The 13,917-nt window shown below is 39.2% G+C and overlaps 1 protein-coding gene across 3 annotated transcripts in view; it reads left to right on the forward strand.

Annotated features, from left to right (window-relative positions):
- LOC120543437 (VPS10 domain-containing receptor SorCS1) overlaps positions 1-13,917 on the forward strand; it is a 1,156,507-nt gene that overhangs the window by 829,930 nt on the left and 312,660 nt on the right. For all 3 annotated transcript variants that reach the window (XR_005636356.1, XR_005636351.1, XM_039776557.1), the window contains exon 4: positions 7,911-8,069. Coding sequence is in view for 1 of the 3 variants with exons in the window: in XM_039776557.1 (XP_039632491.1) it covers positions 7,911-8,069 (159 nt within the window). In the remaining 2 variants the exon portion in view is untranslated. The remainder of the gene's footprint in view (positions 1-7,910; positions 8,070-13,917) is intronic.

Below are 13,917 nucleotides of genomic sequence, written 5' to 3' on the forward strand. Positions count from 1 at the left end.
GCACATAGAAACTCACATATAAATAAAATTCAGCTGTTAGGGGATGCTGTTTTACCATTAAAAAATAATAATAACTAACCAGCAAATGCTCCACTAGTACCTAATGACTGAATCACATCTATTCCCTGAATTATATCCTGATTATTACAGAATACAAATTTTAGACAGACTTCACCTTTTATTGGTGTTTTGACATACCATGTTAAAAACAGCCATTAATGACCTCCAAAAACTCTTGTTCTTGTGATTCAATATTCCTAACCTGTATCAGTTGACATTTAGATAATTAAAGACCCCCTAACTATAATACCTCATCTAAACTAGTCTATTTAATATAGCTAAAAGTACTATTTATTGCAGCCACTGCATGCATTAGGCAGCCTATAACACTCTTAATCCCAAATTCTGTCCACTCAAATCCTTACTAAATTGTTCACTAATTGAAGAAGATTTGCTTAGATGAAGCTTTACGTAAATTGTGACTCCCCCACTGTTTTGGTTCCTTCTGTCATTCCTAAATAATGTGAACTCATCTAAGTTTGTATTATTTAGCCAGGTTTGATGCAATTCCTATTATATCATTATTATGTGCATCTACATGTAAATCCAACTCATTAGATTTACTGTTAATACTCTGAGCATTAACTCAAGCACTTTTAATGTATTACTTACTTTAATTTGGATTAACAGTGGACTAGAACTTTCAAAGTTATGTTTACATTTATATTGATACAGCTGTCTGTCTTCTCATTCCCTAATTTCAACATTCCTCACTTAGCCTAACCATTTAACTCACAAGACACTGGTGCCTCTTTCTTTCAAAATTAACCTAAATGTTAAACTTTCTAATCGCCTCAGTTTTTCCTGGAATGGCACAGAAGGCATGCGGAACTACAGAGAACAACAACAACATTTATTTATATAGCACGTTTTCATACAAATGATGTAGCTCAAAGTGCTTTACAAGATGAAGAAAGAATAAAGAAAAAATATATAAAAATTAGGCAATACCAATTAACAAAGAATAAAGTAAGGTGGTTTTCAGGCTTCACTTGGAAGAATTAGATGATGATGGTCATGTGGACCTCTGGCCTTCAATCCATCAATGTAAGGACTTCACGGTGCTTTGATCAGGTGGTGGTGGCACAGATCACCACCACAGAAAACCGGAAAAAGAACAGCAGAGAAAGTAGGGGTCAGTATGGATTGCGGAGATATGATAAAAAAGATTAAATTAAATGCATATACAGAATATCAGGGTTACATTAAAATGAGGCTATGAGAAAGCCATATTAAAATAATCGTTTTTTAGCAGTTTTTAAAGTGCTCCACCATATTAGCCTGGTGAATTTCTGGCTGGTTCAAGTACAAAGAAAACACACTTTTAAACACCTAGAAAAATACACATAAAACACACCTTCACACTTAAAATTTACTTGTGCAGGATCAAACATAGACAGTTAAAGTAGCAGCGCATAAACTCATATCACACCATTCTTTAAATTCAGGTTTCTTACACACAATTTTGGTTCACTGCATAGTTGAGTTTTCTCTCCGGTAGATTGTTCATAGTGTGTGATAGCGCTGATGGAGACACCTGCGCATTCTTTTAATATCCAGGAGGAGAGGACTGAAATCAGATAAGCGAAATTTATCGCTTTTGTACTCTTCCCTTAAAAAACTCTGATAGTGTTCTTTCATGTTCAAGAATGAACGTTGTTCACAAGTAACCACCTCAATGTCATTTCATGCAACTCACAAGCCCAAACGCAATACTACCTACACACCCTAGAGTCTTCAGAGTCTCCAGCCAGCTATGATAGTTCTGGAAAACTCTGGAGTTGATGGCACCAGACAGTGTGCACCACTTGCCTTTCATTTACATCTGACTGTGACCCACCTGTTTTTATAACCCTGATCTAGAGTCTCCTCTTGCACCACTCTGGGGATCATAATCACCCAAAATAAAACCTTGGCAAGATCTGCCGATTTTTAACTATAATGCGGGTTAGCCACCCTAGTGATCCTGAGCTCGAGCTGGCATCTCCTTCAGACTTGGCCTTTTGGGAGCCAACATTCATGAAGCCAGCTTCCAGAAAGTCCAACATCACACAGGACCTGCATTGTAGTAGCCTCAGGAGTTTAAGGATGTTTTTGTCTTGGTAGGGTAATATATTACTCTACTTTCCCCTTTTGTATTATTAATATGTAGCATTTGTCACAATGCCTCAAATCTCACAGACTTACCACTTTTTATAAGGTATTGTAGTACAGTATATACCGTCTCCCCACCTGCAAAGTACATTTGAATATTGGCAATCATACAACCTGATAAATGCTGTTGTGTAGTTTCAGGCGGCACACAGACTTGTTAGTTACTTAAAATGTCTCTAGTTAAGTCCTCATTTTTGGTCAGCTTTCTTCAGAACTGGCCACATGCCTGTCTCAATATGGCTGCCGAGTTGTGCTCTTCCTTATGTTGTCCTTTTCAGTTCATGGTGTGTGTGATGCTCTTTCATCAGATGTTTGTAAGAGAGAGAGGAAGGGGTAAAGCAAGCAAATTTATAGATTCTCTGTCCAACCCCTACCCCAATAGGGCATCATGGTACTTAAAGACTTCTAAAACAAGCCAATCCCAAACAGCCATACTTCAGACTAATGGGGCACAGTACATCTTCACACCTACCCCCAAAACCATTTGTTAAGGTGAAGCTTGCCAGGTCGGTAGATTGGCTTTTCTGTGGTGGTTGACTGAGAGAGTCCTGCAGAGAATCACTGGCCAAACTTGTTTTAGGCGCTTCACCTAACCCTGTAGTAAAATTACAAAGAACTGGTTCTTAACCATCAAACCATTGCTGATCTTATCAATGGTAGACATTAGTGTTATAAGTTACAAATGAAGACATACAAAATATTTATCAACTTATATGTACACCACAACAAGAAAATTCAATTCCTGCTGGTCCTCTCTAAGGCCCTTTACATAGATGCTCTCACTGTTACATTTCACTGCTGCTGGTGCACTTCAAACAGCCTGCAAATTGTTTCTTTATCTCTTATAAGATTTTCCCTTACACCTGTATGTTTCCCTTAGAATTTGCCTACTACTTGGTTCGTTTCTTTCTAACCCAGTGCAATTATCACAAATATAACTGCTTAAATGTCTTCCTTTAACTGTGCTCTTTACCCTTGCCTTCCTTTTAGCGCACACACACGGGCGGCACGGTGGCGCAGTGGTAGCGCTGCTGCCTCGCAGTTAGGAGACCTGGGTTCGCTTCCCGGGTCCTCCCTGCGTGGAGTTTGCATGTTCTCCCCGTGTCTGTGTGGGTTTCCTCCCACAATCCAAAGACATGCAGGTTAGGTGGATTGGCGATTCTAAATTGGCCCTAGTGTGTGCTTGGCGGGTGGGTGTGTTTGTGTGTGTCCTGCGGTGGGTTGGCACCCTGCCTGGGATTGGTTCCTGCCTTGTGCCCTGTCTTGGCTGGGATTGGCTCCAGCAGACCCCCGTGACCCTGTATTCGGATTCAGCGGGTTAGAAAATGGATGGATGGATAATACACACAAAAAGGGTGTGGAACTGGACCCGGACACAGACAGGCGGACATCATTTCTTCACCCAACACACGTTTATTTTACAAATATTTACAAAGTTGATCAGTGCACTACCCAGTTCCTCCAGCGCCGATCCCCCAAAGTCCAGGCCTCACAGTCACTAAATGCCTTTCCTTCTAACCGCCTCCACTCCTCTCTCGAGCTCCGTCCTCTTCCACCCAACTCTTGCTGATGAATGAAGGGAGGCAGCCCCTTAAATAGAAGCCCGGATGGGCTCCAGCTGCTTTCCTGGCAATCCCCCGCGGACACACCCCCGTGTGGCGGAAGTGCCGGCTGCGCACCCGGAAGCCCTCCGGGTGTCCCCAGTCCTCTTCCCCCCAGCACTTCCAGGTGTGGCAGAAGTGCTGAGGTCCAGGGTTCTTCAGGCACCGGGGCACCGCTTGGCAGTGGCCACGGACCCCTACAGGGTTGGGCTTCCATGCCTTCTACCCATGGCCCCCAACATAACCAGGGTTGTCGCCCCCTCGTGGTCTGGAGGAGGCACAAGCCCTCCTCCGGTCCTCCTGGGCGTCCCGGCTGGGCTCCACCCCCAGCCGCATGCCACAAGGGAAACTTCTTGTCTATGGTAATTATCTAGGACTAGCAAAATACCCGCGCTTCGCAGCGGAGAAGTAGTGTGTTAAAGAAGCAATGAAAAGAAAAGGAAACATTTTGAAAATAACGTAACCTGATTGTCAATGTAACTGTTTTGTCACTGTTGTGAGTGATGAGTGTTGTTGTCATATATATATATATATATATATATATATATATATATATTTACACACACACATAAACATATATATATATATATATATCTATACATATACACATATATACATACATATATATCTACATATATACACACACAGCTATTTCGTATCAGTGCAATACACTGTTTGTTAAAACGGTTGACTCCCGCTCTTACGTGCAATAACAAATCAAATCATTCAGTTGTCTTTGCTCAAATGTCATTTTAGAGCTGGACGCCTGGCATCTTTTTTTGGCCACAAGTTCGTTTCTGTTTGGTGTGAGGTTCTGTGTTGTGGAGATTCTTAGGATGGATTGCAGGTGCTCATCAGTGAGGCGACTCCTGTGTGCTGTTTTGTTAGTCTTTATCACTGAGAAGAGCTTCTAACACAGATATGTGCTACCAAACATGCACAAGGTTCGAGCCGCATGTAGACGGACTTTTTTTGTTCTTCAAAGTCACCAAAGCGCCGTGCAAACTCAGTGCGCAATAACTCTAGCTTCGTGAAGCACTGCATTATGGGATCTGTAGTTTATTGTGTTACCAGCGCTTCATATACCCGGGCTTTAATAACAATAATACAGTATATAAAATGATCTCGGGCGGATATAATTACACGCCGGGCGGATGTGGCCCGCTGCCCTTGAGTTTGACACATATGGACTAAATAGAACTTGAAAAGATATATTTTTTCAAATGTGATCGCGCAATTCAGATAGAGTTGACGCGCACTACAGCCTGCATGCCTCAATGAGTCATCCTCCCTCGCTCTTACTTTTTTACCGTTCATCTAATGAATACACTGAGTATGGCTTTACCAAAACAATCACTGATGGCGAATAAAGTATCCATTATTCGAGTATGTAGAGCGGGATATATATATATACATAGTATACAAGTAGTGTGTTAAAAAAGGTAGAAAAAGAAAAGGGAACATTTTAAAAATAACGTAACATGACTGTCAATATACAGTATTTGTTTTGTGAGTGTTACTGAGTGTTGCTGTCATCAAGGATTTGATTATCATTATTTCTTTCAATCAGGTTCGTATTTGTAGGATGTGTTGTGTTCAAGTTACATTCCGTGTTTGTCAATCGTTGTAAAGATGACAGGTTTCATTCATCGATTCGTTTCTTACTGCATCAATAAACAGCTCGTCTTCTTCTTTATCTGAGACCTGACACACTGCATGGACGGGTTTTTTACACTGTCTTCCTTTAGCGGACATTGACTTTTCCACCGTGTGCTTTGTTTCCACAGTAGCTGCATTTATGAATATGCTTATCAGACGCTTCATATTTTTGCTGCCTTTTCAATTGTGTAATTCGGTTTTTGTTCAGCGCTCTTTGGAACTGTTGCTTTTTATCTGTGCACTGCGTCAGTTCACATGAGCCACTCGGTGTACATGCATCGAAGGTTCCCAGCTGTGCTGGTGCCATCTCGTGCTATGTCCATGGCTGTATTTAATGTTACCTTAGTCCTGGCACTTAAAACTTTCTCTGGCAGTTTCGCTGAGTTTGTGTCAAACACCACCCTGACCATCTCATCTTCCTCTCCATAAGCACAGTCCTTCACCCGTGAATATTTACCCGTGGCAGTTTGCTATTGGATTGCCGCTGACGGACGGCCTTATATGGGCAGGCACTAAATTACAAACGCCAGCGGCAGCCTGTCTATGAACTTAATTTAAAGTGTAGGTTTACATCGTGCTTTGTTTCAAGTAGCAGAACTCATCAATATGGTTGTATATGTCACTCGCTCGCTTCTTATTGTTTCGCTGCCTTCTCAATTATATAATGCATGTTTTCTTGAGCGCTTTTTTGAGGTCTTCCTGGTTTTCTATGTACTGCGTGATTACGTGGGAGGCGTGATGATGTCACACGAAACTCCGCCCCCACGGCATTGAAGCTCATCTCCATTACAGTAAATGGAGAAAAACTGCTTCCAGTTATGACCATTACGCGTAGAATTTTGATATAAAACCTGCCCAACTTTTGTAAGGAAGCTGTAAGGAATGAACCTGCCAAATTTCAGCCTTCCACCCACACAGGAAGTTGGAGAATTAGTGATGAGTCAGTGAGTGAGTCAGTGAGTGAGTGAGTGAGTGAGTGAGTGAGTGAGTGAGGGCGTTGCCTTTTATTAGTATAGATACATTTCTTAACATTTCTATCTGTTGTCACATCACTAGGACCAACTTTTGACCTATATACTGTGGCAGTAGGGGGCGCTAGTGCTCCCTTGAACCCTGAGGTAGAATTCCAGACACCAGGTAAAAGTCCAATACTTTTTATTTCGTTCTTCAGTGCACCAAGCACCCTCCACACTACTCATACAATTACACTAAACTCTTTTTCACACAATCAACTACTAATTAACTCTCCTCCTCGCCCAGACACTTTGTCCTCCACCTCCCAGCACAGCTCAGTGTCTGGACTGAGCCACAGTCCTCTTATAGCCCCTGACCCGGAGGTGTTCCTGTCCCAGCAGTCCACAGTTCCTTATTCCTTCTGGGTCAGGGCAATCAGTCTTTTATTTTAACCCGGGAGCACGTCGTTCCTTCCCGTCACGTGACCGTGACGTACCCCCGGGTCATAAGGCACAAAAGAGCCCATAAGCCCCCCCACAGCGACTCCTGGTGGCCCCCAAGGTATCCAGCAGGGCTGTGTATAAATACTACAAAGTCCATGAGGTCCTGCTGGACCTCGGGGCACTATCCTGCTGTCGGGAGGGCTCCTCCTAGCGGCCTGGGGGTGAGGACCGGCATTAGAAGCAGTCCTCCACAATACATAAAGGTCTGAAAAACTGTCTATCTATCTATCTATCTATCTATCTATCTATCTATCTATCTATCTATCTATCTATCTATCTATCTATCTATCTATCCAGATATGTGCCATTAATCTGGACATCGATCTGTAATATTCCGATAGCTATTCACAATTAATTTTATCAATTGTAATTGAGGGCAACTAATGACTGTTAATTTAAAAACACATTCTTTTATCTGAATAATTCTATTGTTTGAAATGAGTTATGTAACACTTAGATCTAAATAAATTCTACTATATATTCATTATTTATTAAAGTCTTATATGTACAAAGTGTTTGAAACATATTTTGATATTTTAGACAGCCAATTGCAGGGGTGCATAGGCACCTTCTTCTTTAAATATGTTTCCTACATTTAAACACATTCCTAAATAGTGAACCTTCATTTTATTATATGTTATATAATATCAGATCTCCGGTGGGCTGGCACCCTGCCCGGGGTTTGTTTCCTGCCTTGCACCCTGTGTTGGCTGGGATTGGCTCCAGCAGACCCCCGTGACCCTGTAGTTAGGATATAGCAGGTTGGGTAATGAATGAATGGACAATATCAGATCCAGTGTGTTATTCATGCTAAACTCGACTATAAATGGCTGAAGTCAAATGACATCACAATTATCATGAATGCACTAAATTCATAATATAGATATTTTCCTCAGAAAATTGCATTTGTGGTTGATGATACAGTTATGATGATGCTTCTTTTCAATTGAAAAATGCTGTATTCTCTTATCATTTTCAGATAATGCTCCTGACTGACCCTGAGATTGAAAGCAGCTTGTTGATCAGCTCAGATGAAGGAGCCACTTATCAGAAATACCGCTTGAGTTTCTACATTCTAAGTCTGCTATTTCACCCAAGACAAGAAGACTGGGTTTTGGCATACAGCCATGATCAAAAGGTGAGCAAAAAAAAGTATTTAGGTATTGTCTGTCCTGAAGTAGTGACTGAAAAAGTCAGCGAAAAGGCATCTCATACTTCATTTGTTTTGTAATGGCACACCACTTAAATTTCATAATAGGAAAGTTTCAGCAGATTGTTCCTTTAGTAACATTATTACTATTTTATGATCTACAAATTAGAATTCCTTTGTATATAATGAAATTTTATTTTAATACAATAAAAAGAACACATAAAATAATGAATGCTGTATCATATAGTCAGTGCAACAGATACAGAGTATCCAGTATATACAGTAAATACAAGTATATCAGAATGATCATTTGTCATTATCAGTGGCTATTAAGTAAACGTATGACTAGTGATGATTGAACCCATATGAAGTTACTTTCCCTGCAAAAATGTTCAGGAACTTTGCCAAACTCAGGAATTGCATTGCAGTCAATTTTGAAGGAGAACATGAGCTAGTTTTGAGTTGATTATAATGGTACAATGGTCTTTTATGTGTCCCTGATGGCTAGGAAGAATCAGGCAACTATACTGCACCAACAGTTGTGGCCAAAAATGTGACCTGAGCAGTGAGACTCAAAAGTTCTAACCACTGTGCCTCCCTAAGATAAAGTTAGTAGAATTAAATAGGAGAACAGTAAAATTTCCTGCAGACAGAAGGCATGAATTTGTTTAGGCCTGCTCTCCACAGATTCAATAGCAGGTACTCACATCTCTCGAACTGGAAAATAGTTAGTTTGTTTTTTTTCCCCCAATGGTTTTGCTTGTTCAATGCTGCTGTTACCAAATAAGTGCAACATGAAAGCACATGGATTCGTCACTCCTTCCTGTTTGCATTGAATGCACAGAACTTTAGGTAATACTATTGGTAACTGGGATCCATCCATCCATCCATTTTCCAACCCGCCGAATCCGAACACAGGGTCATGGGGGTCTGCCGGAGCCAATGGTACCTGGGATTCATCATGCTAAATCCTTTCACAATTTCAAAAACTAAATACCGTATATACTTGCGTTTAAGTTCTCCCGCGGATAAGTCGAGGCTTGATTTTACTGTATGATTTCTGGTATTTTATAATGTTGGTTGTATAAGTCAAATGCGGAAAACTCACGCTATTGGTCCAAGAGATTATGATATGCTAACGCCCACCTGAGAGAGTTTTTTTCTATGTATTGTTAGTACATGAACACACGGTAATACCCAAACTATACCTAAGTGGCATTTTCACTGTTTTGTGTTTTTTGTGTCTCACACCCTCATACACCTTTATCGTAAGATCATCCGTTATCTACAATGGAGTGTTCGATCAGAAGAAAATATGAAGCTGGTTTTAAATTAAAAGTTGTTGAAGTGGTGAATGAAATTGGTAACTGCGTTGCTGCAACAAAATTCAACCAGTCTGAGAAACTGGTGTGAGATTGGAGGAAGCAAGAAGATGTAAAAAAAAAAAAATAAGTGTCATATTTTTGAACAGGCATATAAATCGGGGTCTAATTTTATGATTGATTTTTTGGGTTTCAAAACCCAATTTATATGTGAGTATATACGATAATATAAAAGTTGTTTGTTTGTATAATTTGACCCAGATTGAGCTGGTATATATGGGAGGGGGAACCCAAAAATTCCTGGGATCAGTCATTAGCATGGGTGTAGGGTGTAGTCATCAAATATGCCACTAGGTATCATATGCCACCAATGTGGTTAATCAGGCCTCTTGCTGAGTTGATCAAGTGCGTATTTCTGGCATTGATTCTAAAATTGTGCAGGTGACATGGGCCATTTTGTTCCTCCAAACCACCATGGCAGATTTTCAAGAGGCAATGATGATCAAGTTTGTTTCCCATGGACAGACTGCCAATCAGTGGCATTACATTGACGTGCAGGGCACCTACGGGAATGCATCAAGAAAAAAATTTCTGGAGCAGTGGAGCACACAAAACTGTATTTTGCATCATGGCAAGACTCCTGCACACATTGCATCGTCAGTCAACATTTTTGAACAAAAACAATGTAGTTGTTGCTTCACAATTCCCAGATTCGTCGCTCCCTGTGACTTCTTTTTGCTCCCAAAATTAAAACAGAGTCTGAGGGGAAGAAGATTTGCTGTTGTGAAAGAAATTCAGAGAAATACTCAGGAAGCTCTAGACGTGGTAACAAAAGATGAGGAATGTAAGGGAGCACTAGGACAAGCGCATTGTATCTCAAGGGGAGTATTTTGAAGGCAATTAAAAGGGAATGGCTGTAAGTTATAAAAAATAATATTTCTTTACCAACTTCTGTAGTTTTTGGATCCTTCCTCATATGTGTTAAGAACAGCACTGCTTTGTCCTATTGTAGTTTTTGAATTATTAGTTCTTTCCCCGCCCCCTTATGTTTTTTTTTATTTTTTTTTATTTATAATTCCCTGTTCTCAAATTAAGCCTCCCAGGTGCTGCAGTCATTAAAGCCACTCTTACCTGAGAGGCCTTTAAAAGACACATCCAGCTCTTTGCTGTGGCATTAGATAGCTTAGGTTTCAGCCTCTACAGCTCCTGTCTGTCTCTTTTAATAAGTTCTGAGCCAAGAGATTTTAAAGCCCTCTGTTGTTCAGATTGGTTATTTGGTTATGTGTGTAGTTTTGGTAACAAATAAAATAATAGTACCTCTTCCTTGATGATTACTAATCTGAGATTTCAGTGTTCTTCTGCAGATTTTTAACTTTTCTTTAGTCTTTGCTTAAGACCAGGGGCGGGTAATAACACATTACATTTACTCCAATACTTGTGCTTACAGTAAGTACGTTTTTGGAAACATTGGACTTTTTAGAGTAGTTTTTGGCACCAACAGTTTTTACTTTTGCTGGAGTAAATTTGTAAACAAAACATGTCCTTATACTCCATTACATTTCTATTACTCTCATTAACATTACATTTGAATTTTTTACATTTATTTTTTAACTTCACTGAGTCTCTTCTACCACAAAGAACTAACACTGTTTCCTCGCTCTCAGTTGGTTTATTCAGTGTATTTCATTGGTCATTTTCAGCTGTCAATTTCAGGTTTCCATTCTAATTATGATAATATGGATTCTATGACTTTCCTATGATTTTTTCTGTGGATTTCGTTGATCATAACCAGTTGTCAGCCACAGATGTTCTGCTAGTTGTCAGCAAGTTATGATTTTGGCCAAACATTAAGAAAGAGATGTTCAAATACATGCTGATTTGTCTGGAAGATTCAGCTAAGTACTTATAAAATTATGTGTGAATTTAAGTGTAGTATCTAACTTTTAAACTAATAGGGGAGCTTATTTCCAGTATTATATATTTTTCATAGATAGTTACCTGTATAAGTACAGTGTAACTATGAGTTATTACTCTGTACTTACTGTGTAATACAAAGTAACGCTATAGTTAATTACTCAGTTGTCATTGTTATTCCACAGTTAATATAATTACAATGTAACAATTTATCACTGATCCAAAAACAAGTGTACTTATATAGTTACATTGTATCTGTTCTTTGAAATTGTAATAAAAACATGTAAAAACAATGTAGCTATGTTAGTACACTTGTTTTTGGATCAGTGATAAATTGTTACATTGTAATTATATTAACTGTGGAATAACAGACAACTGAGTAATTAACTATAAAGTTACTTTGTATTACACAGTAAGTACAGAGTAATAACTCATAGTTACACTGTACTTATACAGGTAATTACATAGTAGTTACAGTGTAATTATGGACACAATGTAAAGTGTTACCACATTAAGTCCTAAACAGTTCAAAAAAATGCCCTCAAGATGGGGAAGTGCCATAAACAAAAAAACTTTCTTGTAACACAGAGAACACAGAGGGCCACATAGAATCTTTATAAAACAGAAGATTTATTTTAGAAAAGGTCTGTTACCATTTGAAACTCTGACAAGCACACAAACCATACAGTGCTTACTAAAGGTGATTATTAAGGCAACCAAGTCCAAAGAATGTCCTGAAAACAGAACATAAAAGGTCAGAATACAGAAAGAAAAATCACAAAGCACTCAGAGAATCACAAAAAGCACAAGAACTCACCACCTTCCTAGTGCATTTGGGATGAATGACCAGGAACAGTGGGCAACCTTTGTCTTTATAGGGCTGGGGGTAGACCCTGGTAGTGAAGGGCAGGTGGCCTCACCTCTTGGGTGGCAACCCACAAACAAGCACATGGTATATAACAAGAGATACATTGATACACAGAGACTAATAACAATATTAACATAAACAAAAGAATCAAAATTGAATAAAACAGACATTAAACAAAGCACCAACGCGAGCGGCAGCCTAACCAGTAGCTCCAGATGCGTTGCAATGTTTTTCTTTCTTGTCTTTACTTATTGTGTAAAGCTCCTTCTTGGCTGTTTGTCTACTATGTGTGCAGTGTTTTTGCTTAAGTTTCTTGAATTTCCATCAGGATCAATAAAGTATTTTATTTTAGTTTCTTCTATCTAAAAGGGAGAAGTACAGTACAATGAGAATTTAAATAATTCTGTCTTCATGAATGCATTTCTATGTATTTCTGGTATTCTTAATTTCTATTCTGTGTTATCATATACTGTATAATTTAGAGTTTGTCATTTAAAAAAATGTCATTATAATGTTTGATTGATCATTTGCCTGCTATTATTGTAAACATTGCTGGAATGGTATTGCTCCTTTTTCTGCCAACACACACTGGAACTCAGTCTCTAAGATTCGTGATCTGAATATTTGTATTTACTGACTTTTCTTTAACATTGAATTAAATGTAACACACGTTAAGTGAGCTAAACAGCCTCTGAGGTTTTATTTTAAAGCACATCAAAAGAAATGGCATGTGGCCTCTGAGGTTGTATATGAAATGTTATGTTGATGTACATTACACACATTTAGATAGCTACTTGACCCATTACATTTTATTATAAAGCATAAGCTTGTTTTACAGCTCTTAACCGCTGAGGTTAAATATGAAAAACTGATTACTGGCCACAGTTCTGTCGTTTTGTAGAGTTACAATATATAATGTAGTGATTTTACAAATGATTGTAAATCAAGCTTAATTCATATGTTGCAGCAACCTATGACTAATTAATCTCATAAAGACAAAATTTTTCCATCACTATTATTACTAAACATTTTTATGCTTTTGCCAGAGAATGGGCACCGCCAGTAAGTGCTATGCCCTCTATGTGTGTGCGTCCCAAAAGGGCAATTAGTAGTAGCCTCTGCAAAAAGAAGAGTTAGATGTGGCCTTGGCAGAAGCATTTAATGCTCAACCAAACCACTAAGGTGTAGTACATGTAGACAACTTGCAAGATTAGGGATACTCTTTAAACCTGGGATATAACGAGCTATATTGTCCTTGGATTGAGATATAAAGCTGCCACAGGTCTGCAGTTGGACAATGGGTGGTAAGATGGGAGTTGAGTTAATGTAAAAGCTTGCCAGAGTGATGGAACATGGGCCAGAGTCTTTAAAAAGATAAATAAATGTCAAATGAGAAGGAGAGTGCAGTATGAGTAGTTCTGGGGTGGCCAAGTGGGTGATCCACCCCTCCTAGTACAGGTAGTCAGGATTTTTTTCTTTGTTAATTTTGTCCTTAATAATTAATTTAATTATTTGTATTTATATAGCACTTTTCTCACTACTCAAAGCGCTTAGCAATTGCAAGTTAAGGGCCCAACAGAGCAGAGTCCCTTTTGGCATCTACGGGATTCGAACTGGCAACCTTCCGATTGCCAGTGCAGATCCCTAGCCTCAGAGCCACCACTCCGACTAACCTCTGTCCTTATCTCTCCTGTGTGTCTAATTATTTTATTTAATTGTTTGTTCTGTATGT

The sequence above is a fragment of the Polypterus senegalus genome, chromosome 1 (genome assembly GCF_016835505.1).
Source record: "Polypterus senegalus isolate Bchr_013 chromosome 1, ASM1683550v1, whole genome shotgun sequence".
Taxonomy (NCBI): Eukaryota; Metazoa; Chordata; class Cladistia; order Polypteriformes; family Polypteridae; genus Polypterus; species Polypterus senegalus.